The sequence below is a fragment of the Geotrypetes seraphini genome, chromosome 1 (genome assembly GCF_902459505.1).
Source record: "Geotrypetes seraphini chromosome 1, aGeoSer1.1, whole genome shotgun sequence".
NCBI classification, from domain to species: domain Eukaryota; kingdom Metazoa; phylum Chordata; class Amphibia; order Gymnophiona; family Dermophiidae; genus Geotrypetes; species Geotrypetes seraphini.
In genome coordinates, this window is record NC_047084.1 from 345273749 (window position 1) to 345292315 (window position 18567).

General features: G+C 39.7%; 1 protein-coding gene across 6 annotated transcripts in view; it reads right to left on the bottom strand.

Moving 5' to 3' along the window:
• The window catches only part of PTPN13 (protein tyrosine phosphatase non-receptor type 13), a 626469-nt gene that overhangs the window by 99194 nt on the left and 508708 nt on the right, over positions 1-18567 (bottom strand). For all 6 annotated transcript variants that reach the window (XM_033963022.1, XM_033963031.1, XM_033963011.1 and 3 more), the window contains 3 exons: positions 9639-9718; positions 6687-6748; positions 1148-1277 (listed from right to left, as the gene is read on the bottom strand). In XM_033963022.1, the coding sequence (XP_033818913.1) occupies positions 1148-1277; positions 6687-6748; positions 9639-9718 (272 nt within the window). The remainder of the gene's footprint in view (positions 1-1147; positions 1278-6686; positions 6749-9638; positions 9719-18567) is intronic.

Genomic DNA, 18567 nt, shown 5'->3' on the forward strand with positions numbered 1-18567 from the left:
ACTCTTAGTTCTTTCCACTAATCTAGGATCTACTTCCAGCTTTTTATTGTTTATCAAACAAATCTGTATTTTCACCCCTTGATGATAAGAACATAAGAATTGCCACTGCTGAGTCAGAACAGTGGTCCATCATGCCCAGCAGTCCGCTCACGCGGTGGCCCTCTGGTCTAAGATCAGCACCCTAACTGAGACTAGCCCTACCAGTGCACGTTCTTGTTCAGCAGAAACTTGTCTAACTTTGTCTTGAATCCTTGGAGAGTGTTTTCCCCTTAAACAGCCTCTGGAAGAGCGTTCCAGCTTTCTACCACTCTCTGGGTGAAGAAGAACTTCCTTACGTTTGTACGGAATCTATCCCCTTTCAACTTTAGAGAGTGCCCTCTTGTTCTCCCTACTTCAGGCTAAGGAAGGGCCTACAGTATATAAAGATTCAAAGAAGCTTTTAAACATGACTGCTCATCTTATTCTAGGTGACATCCAGGTAAATGTCGCCATTAGAGATGTTATGAGACAATCCCATACATCTAACTTAGAGGTCATGAGAATCTGTGACATGCCTCTTCTTTTTGCATTCAGGTAACTATTTGAATTCTGGTTAATTATTTGGCATTTTGAATAATACAGCAGCGAGATTGAACTCAGTGTTGAAAACAGAATACTAGCTACTACTAAACTTATTTTCAAACTCAGTTGGCAAAAAAGAAAACAAAAAGTAAACAGAAACCCCCGCCCCCCCAAAAAAAGACAAAAATATATGTGGTGAAAGAACACAACAATTGTTTGAGAAAGTCAAATTCAATGGATAAAAAGGTTTTATGGGGCTCATGAGACAGGGAACATCCATGTATGCTCAGGAAAGCTTCCTCAGTTTTTCTGAGCTGTTAGAGATTTTTTCCATTTTGGTGCCATTGGATGATGTCATTCAATTCTGTGGCTGATATTACCCTGTTTGTTGATGGAGTATTATAGCTATTTAAAAATAATAATAATAATAAAATTATCAACAGGCAAACTACAGATTATAAAAACAAGTGAGTACTGAATAATTAAAATTTTACATTCTTTAACATGTTCATTCTTTTTTGATTTGCAAGTGAATTTTTATTAACATATTAAGATATTTACATTCCCTATAGTTTTTCTTCATTACCTATGTCTCCATTGTATTTGGAAAATACTGAAGACTGATTTATATAGTCATTTGTAGGTAACCCCTGGACATTTTGAATACTTGCTACGGCTTTTGTGTGTGAAACACCAATCATTCTTTCCCCATTCACCTGTGTAAACAGATACAATATGTAGATTAGTTGTTTCATTTTCATTATATCTGACTTTATTATTAGTTCCTAAACATGGGAGCATATATCTTGTTTTACAGCTCACAGTCAAATTTAACTATGGGCACACCTAGGACACAGAAGTTTATGCATCTTCAACTGTGACAGATTTTGGGCATTAGCCAATATACTTTACTTGTTTTTTAAATATAGAGAGACATTTAAAAAAAAATGGCCAAGTCAGAATTGGGACATTTAGCTCATTACATCCAAAAACCCCCATCCATCTTAGCACCATTTTCAAATAGGAAAAATGTCTGGGTTTCCCCTTTAAAAATGACTCAAAGATGGATGTTTTTGCAAAGATGGATGTCTAAACAAGAGTCATTTTCCAAACTGACACATCCAACTTATAAATGCCAAAATTCAGGCACAAGAAAATTCATCTGGCATCATTTTGAGAGAAATACCCACAGAGATAACCCTGCAAATCAGAGGGGCAGCCTATTGGTCAGTACAGTAGACTTTAGACAATGGCACCCAGTTACAATTCCCACCATAACTTTTTAATTTTGTATTGCGAGCCCTCCAAAACCTACTGCACCTAACTGTACACCATTACAATCGCCTTCCATCCTGCAGATTTCTCCCATATTTACGTATAGTAGGTAGTTTGGTGGTTTTGGAGGGCTCACAATTTCCACTACAAATGTACTAGGTAGAGTAGAATTTGGATCTGGATCCCTTTTTTCACAGTCTACTTACTGACCACTAGGCTACTCCTGGAACGTGCTTGAAGCTCTGTTGGGTATAGGGAGGATGAATTTTAAGAAAATGCTGAAAACTCAATTATTTGCTAATGCCTTCTTATGTGAAGGTATATTAAAGTAGATAATTGCCTTTAGAATTTTTTGACAGCAATATATGATTTCAAAGTTTGCTTGTATCTCTGAATTGATTGAATTTGCGCTCTATCCCTGTTTATAACAGGGACAATTTCCCTAAATTGACTTCAGTTACTCCTAGGGAAATGCTTAGGAGATATTTGATAGAAACTTTGCAAGTTTCAGAAGAAACTTTACCACCATTTGTTCAAGTGTATTACTTGCCAAATAAAGAAGGGGCCCAAACGCAAGTTAAAGTATCGAATCAAGCATTATTGAATGTTTCTGAATTGTTAGAAACTTCAGACAGAGAAACAGTTGTACCTTCTACAATGATTTTGACCGTAGCTCTCGCCATAGATAAAACATGGTTATTGAGACTTTTCGTTACAAATAGACAGAAAGAGTTCCTTGGTTGCAAAATACAAATGTTTCCTGACCTCTCCAGAGAAACTCAAAAGCGACGTAGAGAATTTTTGTTGTTGAAATCTGGAGTCACTTCACTGGGAGCAACGTTTTACTTGAGACATCCTGCAAGTGTATTATTTGCTACTGTTCACTTAAATATGTTTTCTTTGAACCACAACATTAACAGCTTTTCTGGCTATGTCTCGACTAGATAAAGAGAAATCAACAGCTCCATAATTATATATCTGCCCATTTCTCAGTGTTGTCTGTATTTTATTTTCTAATAATAATTTCTTTGCTTGCTTTAATGTAATCTTGGATCCACATTTTGAGGACTTGAGTTGAGTTGGTTGAAAGAATTTCCTGTATTTAGTTTTTCTTTTATTTGGATTGAATATGATTTATATTGGATATAGGTCATGTTTTTACCAACTTACTTTCTGTACAAGTGATTATTTGGTATGTCATTTGAAAATTAATAAAATAATTGAGAATAACAGGGGCGATTAATGATGTTACTTAGTCATGTCTACATTATATGTGCTAATCGTAGGGAAACAAGATTTTATGTATGTGATATGGAAACCACAGTTGTATGCGGTATATAAATTTTTAAAATAAATAATAAATAATATCTACAACTGTCATGCAACCTGGTATCCCTTTTCAGTTTCCTTTCTTATAGGGGTGGGAGAGGGACAGATTTTACTGGAGGATTAAGGAAGGGTTAAGCCTTAATTCATCCATTGGTCAGCTGATCAGTCAGAGCACCTTCTTGTAACTTAGATGTAATTTAAACAGGTCTAGAGAAACACATCCTTCTTTTTTGCTTTGGATGTTTCTTCCTGTTCCTTTATTACTGAAAGACATCCTAATTTTCAGCCCACCCTAATCCCACTCAAAACATGCCTCCTTACTATTTGGACAAACTGCACTGAAACTCATCCTGTGATTTAAATTTTTTTGGCCGATGAACTTTTTTTGGCCATTTTGAGATGTCTATATGCTTTGAAAATGAGTACCATAGTATTACAACGCTGTCAAATCACTGAAAAAATTGCACATCTGGTGGCTTTAAAATAGGACAAATTAGTCATTCTATGGTTCAGGGGACACAGTACTAATATCAGAATATCGTTTCCCTTCTTTTAAAATATTCTGCTAAAGTGTTATTACTATGGTCCTTAAATTCTTATATTATTTTGGTTTTCAGAATATTAGCCATGAATATACAACAGCCAGAAGTTAGTCTAACATACTCACAAAAGTTGTTTATGTGACTTTTCCAACACAGACAAGGACTCTGAAAACAATATTTTTTTCAAGATAGGATGTAGTTTGTTTGCTGATGTCAGCATATATTTATTGGTTACACTTCTCCCTCCTTATTCACGGTGGATGCGGGCGGACCATAGGCGCGAATATGGAAAAACCGCGAATATGGAAAAACCGCGAATAACTTTTTTAATGTTACTTGCAGTTTTTAGAAAAAGCCTTCATTTTTATTATTGAAACTGCGAATAGCTTTTCTACTGTTATTCGCGATTTTTGAAATAAGCCACTATTACTACTATTGAAATTCTCAAATTTTTATTATACAACAATACCTGTACAGTCATATTCTCAGTGCAAACAAAAACTTCAATACAATGTAGTGTATAGTACTGTACAGTCATATTCTCAGGGCAAACAAAAAGTTCAATACTGAGAGTTCAATAAAGTACTGAAAGTTCAATACTAGAATACCTGTATTGTACTGTACTGTACACAGCATAGTACTAAACAATACTCAGGCAGTGTCTTCATCCTCATTGTCCTGTACAAGTATTGCAGGAGGAGGAGACAAAGAGGATAAGTGAGCACTAGGGGCCTCCTCGTGCAGTGGAAGTGGGTCTTCAGTAGGAGAAAGACGAAGAGACAAAGGGGATGCCTCCTCATGGGTGAAACAGATGGATTGTGAGGCAGTGGATGGAGAGGCACTAACTCTAGGTATCCTTGGGAAATACATTGTGATTTCTGTCTGGGTCTTCTGCTTTATCATCTCTTTATATATATTTTTGTAAGTAGAAATTGCCGCTTCTGCTAACTCCCTCAACTTTAATACACATACCATCAATCGCACCATTGAACCTGCATATGCCCTCTGCAATATTATCCAGTGTAAACTTGTCTTCTAGCACTTCTTCTAATCCTCCTTCCTCCTCTTCATCTGGTATTGCCTCTTCTTCAGGAGCAGTCAGGTCAATGAGATCATCTTCTGTTAGTTCATTTGCTCTGGTGTCTATTAAGTCTTGAATATCCTCCATATCCATATCTTCAAAGCCTTCCCCACCCACTGACTTTGTCAAGTCAATGATGTTTTCCATAATTTCTTGGCCTTGCTATTTGATATTGATAGTGTTATCCCTTTTTACACATTCAGGCCAAAGATTCTTCCAGGAGAAGTTCACTGTCTCTGGCTTGACAACTTTCATCGCTCTTTCAATAATATTTATGGCATCTGCAATAGTGAATTCCTTCCAATTTTTCATGATGTTATTAACTTTGGGGCCTTCATCCACAGCGTGGACAATCCTCTCTAATGAATACCATGCTTTGAAGGTCCTTATTACCCCCTGGTCAAGAGGCTGGATGATAGATGTTATGGTGGGGGGGCAAGTAGATGATCTCAACATCCTCAATGTGGAACTCATGTGTGTTTGGGTGGCCAGGGGCATTGTCTAATATCAACAGAACCTGAAATTCAATTCATTTATTGACCAGGTATTTTCTTACTTCTGGCACAAAACAAAGATGAAACCACTCTAGAAACTCTGGTTGTCCAAGTCTTCTTGTTGCTCATCCAGTAAACAGGCAGCTGGAACTTATCTTTCCCTTCAAGGCTTGGGGGTTTGCGGCTTTATAAATCAGATTTGGCTTTATCATATGGCCTACTGCATTTGCACAAAGGAGCTTGGTTAATCTATCCCTTGCAGCCTTGAAATCTGGTGCTCACTTATCCTCTTTGCTAATGAAAGTCCTCTGTGGCATTTTCTTCCAAAAGAGAGCAGTTTCATCGGCACTCAATGCTTGCTCAGGTTCATATCCCTTCTCTTCAATAATTGCCTTAAAGGTAGAAGGGAACTCTCTAGCTGCCTCTTGGTTGGCAGATGCTGCTTCTCCTGTCACTCTCACATTTCGCAGGCCATACATGTGACGGAATTTATCAAACCACCCTTACCGGCCAGAAAGTCGGTGGATTGTGACATTTCACCTTCTCTGTTCTTCAAATATTCATATAAAGACTTAGCCTTTGCTCTTATCATCACAAAGTCTAGCGGGATTCTCTTTTTATAGCAATCCTGCACCCACAGAAATGTTGCAGCTTCCGTACAAGAGAGATTGGCATCACGCACAACATGTAATGTCTTTGCAGCTGCTGGTGCCGCTGCCACAGCTTCACGGATTTGTTTTCATTCTTTTTTATATACCTAATGGTTGACTTATTTATGCCATAATGTTGAGCAACAGGATGACTTTAGTCTCTGAAGCATATCCAGTAATTCTACCTTTTCTTGTAAGGTTTTCACTTTTTTTTCCCTTTTAGGAGCACTATCGGTACCACTTGAACTCTTGCGCTTTGTAGCCATGGTGGGACACCTGATCTATTCCTGAAGGAGAGGCAAGCAGCGATTTCTGGGCTTGGATTAGGCAAGCATGCTGGGAAGAAGCCTTTCTCTCTATGGATGCTGGGAAGCAGTGTTTTTCTCAGTGCACACTGGGAAGCATGGAAGCAGCGAATTTGTGGGAGAAAGCATGGAAGCAGCAATTTTCAGAGTGAATGGTAAACGATAAACTTTTTTATCGGTATAGTAAAAGGAAAAAGAACTTTAGTGATGATGTAACTTTTGGGGGCAGAGTCAGCATCCGAAAAATCGTGAATCCGCAGATACGGAAACTGCGAATACGGAGGGAGAAGTGTATAACTTTTAAGTCAGTCTTGGATTTGGATGACTTGAATTCTTTTCCTAACTTACCTTTGCATATAGTTATAAATAAGCTTCTGGCTTTCTAATGTAAACTGATATTCCCAAAGAAAACCATTATTTATCACTTATTTATGATAGATGTTCATTACCTCTGTGATGCAATCCTCAGGAAATACTTCTGTCTTACTACTCTGATCTCCATGGTGATGACCTAAATTGAAACAGAAGGGCTACAGTGATAGGATTTCCTTACTACATAGTAATGTTCTCAAACATACAATATCTGTTAGTATTGATATGAATGTAACCCCTATATGAAAGAACCAGGAGCTTCATAATATTACAGTGGCCTCTTTTTGGTGGTGTAGAAATGAGAAATCTTACATGGATCAAAACTTGGATATCTGTGTGCCATAAACCCTTGCATAATAGTTTATGGAATCAACTTCATATTAAGACCCCCTTTTATCAAGCTACATTAGGATTTTTTAATCACAATCCACTGTGGTAAAAGCTCCAATGCTCACAGAATTCATATGAGTGTCAGAACTTTTACCGCAGTGACCCGCAATAAAAATCCCTAATGCAGCTTGATAAAAGTGGGCCTAAGTTAGAGCCCCATTTCTACATAGTATATACCTCTGAGGTTCATCATTTAGTATCTGTGAAGACAGATCCAATTACTATACTAGAGAACACTTCCAAAACTCAATCTACATCTAGGCTCAATGCATACGGTATCTTTTAAATCTGCATACCATTGTACTTTTTTTGCTGACTACAGTAAAAATACAATTAAAGTAGGAATTTGTTTCATTGATCCACATTTTCAATGTGAAAGAACAGTTTTAGAAATATCCCAAATTTACAAAAGAATAAGAAAACTAAAACAAAATTTGGTGGAAGCCTTCCTGAAGAATCTTACTTGCCATTGGTGGTGGTTTTGGTGGTGGGGTAATTCATACACAATGCTTTTTTCATGTGTATACATTGTAACAGACCACCTGGAATGGCAGGCTGGCTTGTATTTTTAGGAGGGTCAAGACACAGAAGTGACATAGGAACAAAATACATTTTATTTCTTTACAGTTTGCCTCACACTTAATTCATATAAGAAATTTGGCTTATCTCAGCCAAATGCTATATCTAGCTCAGGCCTCTCCTTTCTTCTTGGACCTCCCTCTAACTGAGTCAAACCTGGGCAGAAATACTCCTCCTCTTAGACCCGCCCCTCTGATTCAGCACTGAGCCAAGCAGTGCAGGATACGCTGGGACCTGTAGTCCTTCTTAAATACATGGTGCCCTCTGCTGTCCAGTGGCATAACAGCAGTCCCAGAGGGGGAAAATCCCTCATTTTGCCACAAGCATGTTCTATATGCTGAAAAGGGTTCTTATAACATTGTAGAGAATGACACGGTGGATGTTACCCGTGGCTAGCCACGGGTAACCTGCTAAAACGGTGGGGGGGGAGGGGGGAAGTGCTCACTGCGGGTACAGGGACAAGGCCATCCAACCGCCCCGTGGAGTGATGAATGGCCTTGTCTCCGCAGTTAAGGGAGGGAACACACGCGGACCCCTCCTGCATTCCTACCAGCTGCATCTATCTCCCTCCCTACCCCTTACCTTCTCGGCACGTTACAGTGTAATTTGTTCAAGCTGCCAGAGCCTGCCTGAAGTCGCGTGCACCTGCGGGCGGAAGCTTCTCCTCTGACCCAACCAGAAGTTGCGTCAGAGGAGAAGCTTCCGCCCGCAGATGCACGTGACTTCAGGCAGGCTCTGGCGGCTTGAACAAATTACACTGTAACACCTCACAAAGGTATGGGGTAGGGAGGGAGATGGTCGGACCGCGCAAGGGGTGCTGAAGGGCGGTGGAAAGGAACAAACACTGAAGGGGGTGGCAAGAGAGAAGCGTGGTGGTGGAAAGGAATGGAACAGACGCTGAAGGGAAATGTGGAAGAGAGAGTGGGGAGACGACGTTGAAGGGAAATGGGGAACAGAGAATAGGGAGAAGACGCTGGAAGAGAAGAAGACAGAGATGCCAGACTATGGGGGGAGCGGAGGGAATAATATGGGTGCCAGACCAATTGGGGAGGGGGGTGGAGGGAGAGATGGAAGGGAGAGGCACAGTAACAGAGTAAATGGAAGACGCAGAGAAGGCAGACAGTGGATGGATGGAATCGAATGAGGAGAAGATGAGGAAAGTAGAAACCAGACAACAAAGGTAGAAAAAAAAATTCTATTCTATTTCTTTTCTTTTATTTCTCTTTAGGATAAAGTAGTATATTAATTGTGTTGATAAAAATTTATAAACAAAGCCCTGCCAGCTGAACATCTCTTTCTCTAGTTCAGCAGCCAGAACTTTGATTTATAAGGAAGGAATAAGCTAAATATTGCAGTACTGAGGCTTGTATGGATGCTTCGGGGACAGTAGTCACGGGGACAGGACAGTGGTTGTGGGGATGGGGTGGGGACAGTGGTCACAGGGACGGGGAGGTGACAGGGATGGTGGTTGCGGGGGTGGGGACAAATTTTTTCCCGTGTCATTCTCTATAACATTGCATTGAGTACACACATGTAAAATGTATATTCATAGAAACAGAGTGCATGTAGGTGGTCCTAGGGATTTAGTTTGGAGGGAGTTGGGATGTACACATGTTATTTTATAAGACAATTTATGGAACTGGTTTTAGGTGCCTATTAAAAAAAAAAAAAAAGCATACAGGTGTCCAAGTTTCCTTTACAGTACAAAATATACATATAAGCATCTTTTTTGACATTCCAAACAGGCACCCTGCCATAAAAGCAAACCCATAGCTGCAAGCTTTTAAGCACAAAAGATACATAATTTCTAATTGTATGACCACTGATAAATCAGTTCTCTCCAATCTGATTTAAAGTTCAAGACCCTTATAAGTTTCCAAAGTCTACAGCAAGCTGCAAATTTTGCAGCCAAAATGTTATGGTGAATTTTTCAAACATCTGAGGCATGACTGCAATCTTAAAGGAAACGAGCAAACGTTTGCTCGTTTGTTACTGACTTGTGAAGGTGACTCTCCTGTTTCTTTTTGCAATATTAAAGGTACATAAAATATAGTACTTACCATGATCTTTGGCAGACTTATTTGATTTTGGACTTGCGGTCTCAGATCCTCTGAACTTTGGAAGAACTGGATGACCTTCCCTGAAAAACAATTTAAAATTTTCATTTATTTGCTTGATTTAATTTTCTACCTGTTCACATAGGTTCAAGGCATTTTTATGCAGCCCACAAATAAAGCAAAGATAAATTATACATTTTTGTCCAGTTATATTACATATTCTCCCCAAATATCTTCTAAGACTGATAAAGCAAAGTAATTCCTATAAGATAGCCCATTCATGAATGGTCATATTACTGAACTTTGTGCAGAATTAATGAATTTTCCTAGATATTTTAAAAAGGGCTGAAGCCATTCACTGCCCAAGAGCAGGACCTGGGGATGACCATGTCTGATGATCTTAAAGCTGTTAAATAGATAGGGTACAGCAAATGTTAGAAAATTTGGGCGCATATGGAGAGGAATGGCCAGATGGGAAAAAGAAATGATAGTGCTTTTATATAAAACTCAGCTAGGGATTTCCGGTGGTATCAAGTTTGTGAGCAGACGCTGACATGCAGAGCGCTCCTGCACCTTCCCTTGATTACAGCCCCTAATCCTGCTACAATATTGATAATTCTCTTGTAGGTTGTTTATTTGTTTTTTAGTTTGTATCTCTTGGTTTTGGTTTACCCTGAACATTCCGGTGGTTCTATAGTGTCAAAACCTCTCTATAGGGACCAGGAGAGAAGTAAGGCAAAATGGTGGAGAATCAAGCCCACCAATTCCTTCCATTTTCTCTACTTCAATAGCTGAGATTACTGTGGAGGTAATGGCGGAGGTGGAAGCCGCCTTGGATAAGAAGCTGCAGGCAATCTATGAGTGCGCTGAATAAGCCCACAAGTGTTTGGACAGCCTCAGCCTGGACAATCTGCAACAGTGGGTCAGTGGAAGAGAACTTGCAGACATTAGAGGGACAGATGACGACAATTAACAAGCACTTGGCAGAGCTTAAGAACAAAGTGAATGAGCTGGAGAATTGTTCCCGCAGGAACAACTTGCAATTTATTGGACTCCCAGAGACCCTAAGATAGCGAACTTCATTAATTTTTAAGCTGGAGTCACTTTGGATTCTAAAGAACTGAAGGAGAACTGACAAATATCTTTTCATAGGGGTCACAACACTGCTGACCAGTGGGTGTCAATGACATTCATCCCCCCTGCTCACCTTCAAACTTCATTAGGGGGTATCCTCAAGGATGTGGGCCTTTCCAAATGCATTCTTTTTTGTCTAATGACAAATGCTTTGTCCTTCAAGCATATGGCTCTTCTCCTATCCACTTGCCCCTTTCTGTCCTGAGCCTGGGAAGAGAGGCAGAGTAAGCTGGATAAAACCCCAGAAAGACAATGGGGGCTGCCCCAGAGGTTTCTGGGGGCTGCCAAAGCCCCTGGGTCTTGCTTTGGAAAAACAATGTCCTAAGGGATTGTGAGCTGGTAGAATTCTTGGAGCTCTGGTTGGTACAGTCTTTATCCTTTGCTTCCCAGTTGGGCCTGCTGGGGATTGAGAGAGTGTAGAGAGTGCTTTTAGAGAAGAACACTGCATAATTGACCTTTTGGGCAGATATATTATAGCTCATATTCTTTTGAACCACCAATTTATAGTGTTGGTTAATGACTTGTAAATGTCCCAAATCAGCATTCTAAATCTTTTGTTTAAATATTTATAGAACATCTGCAAAATTTTCCTGATATTCCAGTTATTATGGGAGAAGACTTTAATACTATCTTTGACTCTCTTTTGGATAAACCAGACTCACACTCAGCATTGCTGATGGATTACACTAACAGCATTTCTCTCCTATGTTCCACATTAGATCTTTAGGATACCTGGAGATTTTTTTCACCTTGAAGAGAGAGATTTTACACACTTATCAATAGTGCATAGAACTCAGTCTTGTATTGATTATATTTTAGTTTCTTCTTCTTTTGCTCCTCTCTTGTCTCAAGCTAAAATAGGTCTTACACACGCATCAAGACCATATATTAATCTGGATAGAGCTGGATTGGGGCCAGAAGGAAGCGGGTGTTTCCCTATTTTCCATGCTTTCTTTTGAGTAAGTGGGATGAAGATAACATTTCATAACTGGGATTATTATGAATCTGACCCGATTCTTTTTCTGGGAGGCAGCTAAGGCTGCTCTGCACGGAGAGATTCTTTCTTATTTGGTACATCAACAGAAATATTGAGATGCTGAGTTGCTTTGATTAGAAGCTCAGATTAAGAAGGATCACCAGATATATGGGCAACACCCTATAGGGCAGTGGTGGCGAACCTATGGCACGTGTGCCAGAAGGGGCACTCAAAGCCCTCTCTGTGGGCATGCACGCTGTCACCCCAGCACAGAGTTCGCCAGAGTTTGTTACTAGAAAGCCAGAGGGACGCGGGGCCAGGCTGCTGCCCTCCACCTCTCCACGCATGCCAGCGGACATTTCTCACATCACCCGCCCCTCTGCCCAGCAGCCCAATGGGAGCACTTCCTCCCTCTCCTGTCTGGGGTAAGGCGGGCAGCTCATACAGCATGAGGGTGCAGTGCGGACGGCAGCTTGTTGAGTACGTGGCAAAGGTGATTCCCGTGTTGGGGTTGGAGAGGAGCTAGGTTGGAGGGGAGCATGGCATGGCAAAGCAGAGGGGAGCAGATTGTTGATTCAGAGAATATCCATTTCTTTAGTGTTAACTAATAGTGTTAGCTATTTTTGGTATAGAGATAGATTTGGATTGGGTTCTAACTTTTACCTTTCAATAGAAAGTTGCTTCTATCATCGAAAGCTCTGTTATTGTGTTTTTCTTTTAAGACAAAAGATGTTAATGTATGAGTTGTTTTTACTAAAATCTCAGTATTCAGGTTAAATTGTTGTGATGGCACTTTGTGATAAATAAGTGGGTTTTGGGTTGCAGTTTGGGCACTCAGTCTCTAAAAGGTTCGCCATCCCAGCTATAGGGGTTAATAGGGCTTGACTAGTGTCTTCCTAGACTGAGCTTAATCAATTAATTCATGCTTGCATGCAAAAATCTATATTATATTATAAGTTCCAACTATTCCAGCATGCCAAAATGGGAGCTTCCTGTTTTGATCTGGGGACTCCTGTAGAGTGGATCAGTTGTGTGATGCTTCCAGACATTTTGTTAGATCAGAAAAGGTATCTGTAAAATATTTAAAGATTTTTTTCACTTGTCTGTATTCCACTCCTGAGGACCAAGGCTTAGATAGTGAAGCCTACTTAGCTAGTTAGGAGGTGCTGCAACTAGATGGGACTCAAAGGGCATACTTATATGCACCAATTATGGAGGAAGTGGTGAGATGGTTCATTAATACTAGTCCTTTACTGAAGGCCCAAGGGCAGGACTCACCTCTATGTTTTATAAGAGGTTGGCAGTGGAGGTGACCCTGTGCCTTACTGTGGTATTCAACTCTTATTTATATAGGGCACTTGCCTGCCTCTTTAACAAAAGCTCAAATTGTTGTGCTTTTGAAATCAGGCACGGACCCAATTAGGGCAGACTCCTATAGAACTATCTTGTTTCTTAACTGTGAGGCAAGTTATTCACTAAAATTCTGGTCAACTGCCTGGCACCAATTCTTCCTGGGATATTGGTGGATACTCAAGTGGGTTTCTTCTGCTCTCATTTGGTGGCAAGAAATATATGGAAAACTTTAGTTTCCTTGGAATTGCTGGGACGTGGGTCGTGCCTTCCCTGCTAATCGGTTTTGATGTGGAGAAGGCATTTGACCAAGTCCACTGGCCATTTATGCTTGAGGTCCTTTTTTCATATGGCTCTGATAGGCCCTTTTTGATAGCCATCTGCAGAGGTGTGGGTCAAAGGAATGTTTTCAGAGCTTTTTGCTGTCAATTTAGGGATGCACCAGGGGTGCTTGGAACATTTTGAATAATCCAGATATCAGGAGAGTCTTGGTGAGGAAAAAATGTTTTAAAATTTCTGCTTTTGCAGATGATCTTTTGGTTCATATCACGACTCCTGAGACTTCCCTGCCAGCTATCTTGGAAACTATTACAGAAATTGGGGACTTTTCTGGATTCTATTTAAATCTCTCTAAATTGGAAGTTCTGACAATAAACATGGATAATTCAGCTTGAGGCTTTACAAAGTCCTGGGACTCTTTCATGGATTTAGGTATAGAACTGTGTACCAGTACAATGAAAATCTATTCAGTTTATATATCTTGGGTTCTTGCTCCTACTAAGCAATGTTTACAGAGGTGGTAGGTTTACCATTGTCTTTAATTGGCTGGATTAGTTTGTTCAGTATCATAGTTTTTCCTAAATAGTTATACTGTTTGCAGATATTGCCATTATAGTTGAAAAACAAGGATATCAGATTATTGCATACAGTGGTATCCTGCTTTTGTTGGGGAGAGAGAAAGCTGAAAATTAAATTATCACCTTCTCGGTCACTGGGAGAGAGAGGATTGGACCTTTCTGATATAAAGCTATATAATGTGGCTTGTTTAATCAGATATTTGGGGGACTGCTTTCTTCAGACAGATGATTTTACCCCTTTGTCTCTGGAGAGGGCCTTCTGTCATTCCTTACATTTTCTGTTTTTGTTGCATGCTTGATCTTCTACCCTTCCAATTTTCCTGCATAAGAGCATTTTTGTTCATCCTCTTTGGGTGGTATGGCCGGATCTGGCTCGATTTTAGGAATTTACTCCTCAATGTAGCAATTTGCTGCCATTACAAGGGAATCTGGAGTTTTCTCCCGGTATGTAGAATCCTAGATATTTGGTTTGGGTATAATAAGGGTTAGTTTTGTTAAAGCAAATTCTTTGGTCAGATGGTACTGAGAGCACTATGGGAGATCTACTTCTGGGGATGTTGAACATTGCTGATTAGTCCGCCCATAGGCAATTTTTGCACTACATCTCTTCCTTGGATGCTTCTTCACTTAGCATTGAGATAGATTCTAAGCTACAGGATTTATTGGATGTGCCTTCTGAAGATCCTATGTCTATTTCATTGTTGCATAAATGTTTGGCGACAGTAAGTTCTACTAGATACTTAGCTTTTTTAGGGATTCGGAGTCTGGATTTACATTGTCAAGTGAGATCTAGTGATTTATTGAAGTATATACTGTATGCAGTATTCCTTATTGGGTGTCTGGTGTTGTAAATTTTGGGTTATCTTATGAGCCTATGTTTCTCAGGTGCAGCTCTGTGGAATGGGGCAAATAGTCTTCTGTTTGTGTGAAATACAGAGCTTTTCCTGGTACATTCTATCATGTGTTTTGCCTTATATTTAATCATTTTGGAGGTTATTATTTTAGTATTTTGAGCATATCCTCAACCAATCCACTGTTTTTCTCCCTAAAGGTGCTTTATTGGGCCAAGTCTTGGTTCTATACTATGCTAAAATTGTCTTATATTTCACATTATCTCCAGGGGATTCAGCACAAATTACAACAAAGAGATCACTAACAATAAAGAGAAAAAAAATAACAGTCTAAACTAAAAGATTATCAAAGAATTTGAGACCCATCTCTCAAATAGATATGTTTTCAGCAATTTACAAAAAAGATAAAATGCCAATGACCTAATATGAATAGGCACATCATTCCAAATTTTTGCTCCAATGTATCCAAGATAACCTTTAATGATGGAGAAGAAAAGCACAGTTACTTACCGTAACAGGTGTTATCCAGGGACAGCAGGAAGATATTCTCACTGATGAGTGATGGCACCGGCCCCGGTATGGACACTTTAGAGTGAATTGCACTCTAAGAACTTAGAAAGTTTTGGCTAGCCCGCACCGCGCATGCGCGAGTGCCATCCCGCCCGACGTAAGCGCGCGGTCCCTCAGTTAAGATAAGCCAGCTAAGAAGCCAACCCGGGAGGTGGGTGGGTTGTGAGAATATCTGCCTGCTGTCCTGGGATAACACCTGTTATGGTAAGTAACTGTGCTTTATCCCAGGACAAGCAGGCAGCATATTCTCACTGATGGGTGACCTCCAAGCTAACAGAATGGGATGGTGGGAAAGTTGGCCATTAGGAAAATAAATTTTGTAATACAGATTAGCCGAAGTTCCCATCCCTCCTGGAGAAAGACTCCAGACAGTAGTGAGAAGTGAAGATATGAACTGAGGACCAGGTGGCAGCTTTACAGATTTCCTCAATAGGAGTAGATCTGAGGAAAGCCACAGAAACTCAAGAAAAAAAAACAGGGGAAAAAACAACACCACAGACACAAATATGCAACAACCATAGTGGAATTGTCCAAAAGAGAATGATGTGCACTAAAAAAGTGTCCTTCAATCCATCTGGTGAAATGACGATCTTTATTGTTCAAACATCAAATTGACAAATTGACTCGACATGCGCATTTTCGGCCAACAGGCCTGCCTCAGGAGTCTTAAAAGTCACTAATGATGATATACAAGGTATACTGACCACAAATCAATCAAAGAAGAGTGTCATGGCACAAGGAACGAATGCTGTCTGCTGGCACAACGCCTATGTCAAGTCAATTTGATGTTTGAACAATAAAGATCGTCATTTCACCAGACGGATTGAAGGACACTTTTTTAGTGCACATTATTCTCTTTTGGACAATTCCACACTGGTTGTTGCAAGCCACAGAAACTGCCATAGCTCTAATTTTATGGGCTGTGACACGGCTCTCCAGTGTCAGTCCGGTCTGAGCATAACAGAACGAGATGCTGGCCGCTAGCCAGCTGGAAATCGTTCTCTTGGAAACAGAATGCCCCAACTTGTTAGGATCAAAAGAGATGAAGAGTTGGGGAGAAGCCATGAGATCAAGGTAATAAGCCAAAGCTCGTTTACAGTCCAAAGCATGCAAAGCTGCCTCTTCAGGATGAGAATGAGGCCTAGGGAAAAATACTGCTAAGACAATCGACTGATTTGAGATGAAAGTCAGAGACAACTTTTGGAAGAAACTTTGGATGTGTATGCAGAACCACCTTATCATGATGGAAAACTGTGAAAGGCGGATCTGTTACTAGTGCTTGTAACTCACTGACCCTCCTGGCAGAGGTGAGAGCAATAAGAAAAACTACTTTCCAGATAAGAAATTTGAGATGAGCTGAGGCCATTGGTTCAAAGGGTGGCTTCAACAGACTGGAAAGAATCACATTAAGGTCCCAGACAACAGGTGGAGGCTTGAGAGGTGGTTTCACATTGAACAGCCCCTTCATGAATCTGGAGACCAAAGGATGAACAGTAAGAGGTTTTCCGTGTACTGGTTCATGATAAGCAGTAATAGCACTAAGATGCACTCTAATAGATGTTGACTCTGCACCCTGTCCTCTCTCCCTGCCAGGCTCTGTACCCTGTGCCCCCTTCTGGTGGTCTAGTGGTAGGCTGAGACAGGGCAGGCAGGAACAGGGCAGGCAGGCAGGTAGGGACAAGGGACAGGGGACAGGGTGGGTAGGTTTTTCAATGTTAATATCAATTTTTAATATAAAAACAAGGGAGGGGTGAAGGCTTGGGTCAGGGAAGTAGGTAGAACTGGGTACTGTTTAGACAGAAAGGTCCTTGGGCCAATGTGCTGTTTCTTTAACTGTTTATTGTCTTTATTAAAAAAATTACATAAAATTCAACTAAGATCTTATTTGGAGTCCTGCATGCAATTCTGGAGACTGCACCTTTATAAGCTACAAAAGTAATCATCAGTCTTCATCATAAAGCAAATACATACCCTGGAGGAGAGATGGGAAAGGGAAATATATGAAAGACATTTAAATGCTTCCAATATATACATTTATCAGCAACAGGCCCCTTTCAATATAAAAGAGGTTGTAGATTAGAACAATAAGTCATAGAATGAAAATGAGAGAGGGTAGTCTCAGGAGTAATCTAATGAAAATTTCCTTTACGGATAGGATATGTATGACAGCTTTCCAGGAGAAATGGTGGAGAGAAGGAAAGTATAAAAATTCCAGAAAGAAGTGGACAAGCACCAAAAGATTTCTAAGAATAAGGGATTGAAGAGATTGAACTGCTGGTTTGGATGGGGGTTTTCTTCTATCATATTCAATATATTTGTATGCTGCTTTAAGGTGTAAATATGTGCATATGTTCTATATGTGGCTACACATAGTTTCAAGTTTTATTAAAAGTTTGTTGTACACGCAATATCAAATACTTCAATGTGTATGACAATTTAAAATTGGGAGACAGAATAAAACAATTTGTACAATTAAACATACAATATATGTACACAAATAATTAGCGATACAAAAGGGAAGAGGGGTGAACTACAATCTTTAAGGAAAGTAAAAATACATTTAAGGAAAAAACAACATCAGGAGGGTAATTAAGAATGTTTTAAAAATATGGCTAAGCCTAAAAAGAGGATAGAGGAGGTTGTGACCTATACATAAGGTCTGGTTAAAATTAGGTATTTGAGCTTGGGATTAATGATATATGAATTATCCTATCTATGACTCAAATGCGTCTTTGTACAGGTAGCATTTTAATGTGCTTTTAAATTTTTCTAAATATGAACATAAGTATGATATATTGTACTTAAAGTGTTCATGAAGAAAATCAAGTGTGTATTTATAAGATTATATGAATTTTTCTGATACACTTGTTGTAATATGCAAAACTGAATAAAGAAATAAAAAAAAATAAAAATAAAAATAAAGAGGTTTCTCCACGTAAATAGATTGGTAAATTGTTCCAAAGCTTGGGTGCTATGATTGAAAAAATTGTAGCTCTTCTGGTACCTATTATTTTTAGAGAAGGGATAGTCAGCAAATGCTGTTCCGTTGATCTAAGTGTCCTGGCTGGAGAGTATGGTATCAAGAAATAATCTAGAAATATTGGTGCATTGGTTTGTTGGATTTTGAAGGTTATCAGTGCAATTTTATAGATTATTCGGTGCGAAATTGGTAACCAGTGTGCTTTTCGTAGAAG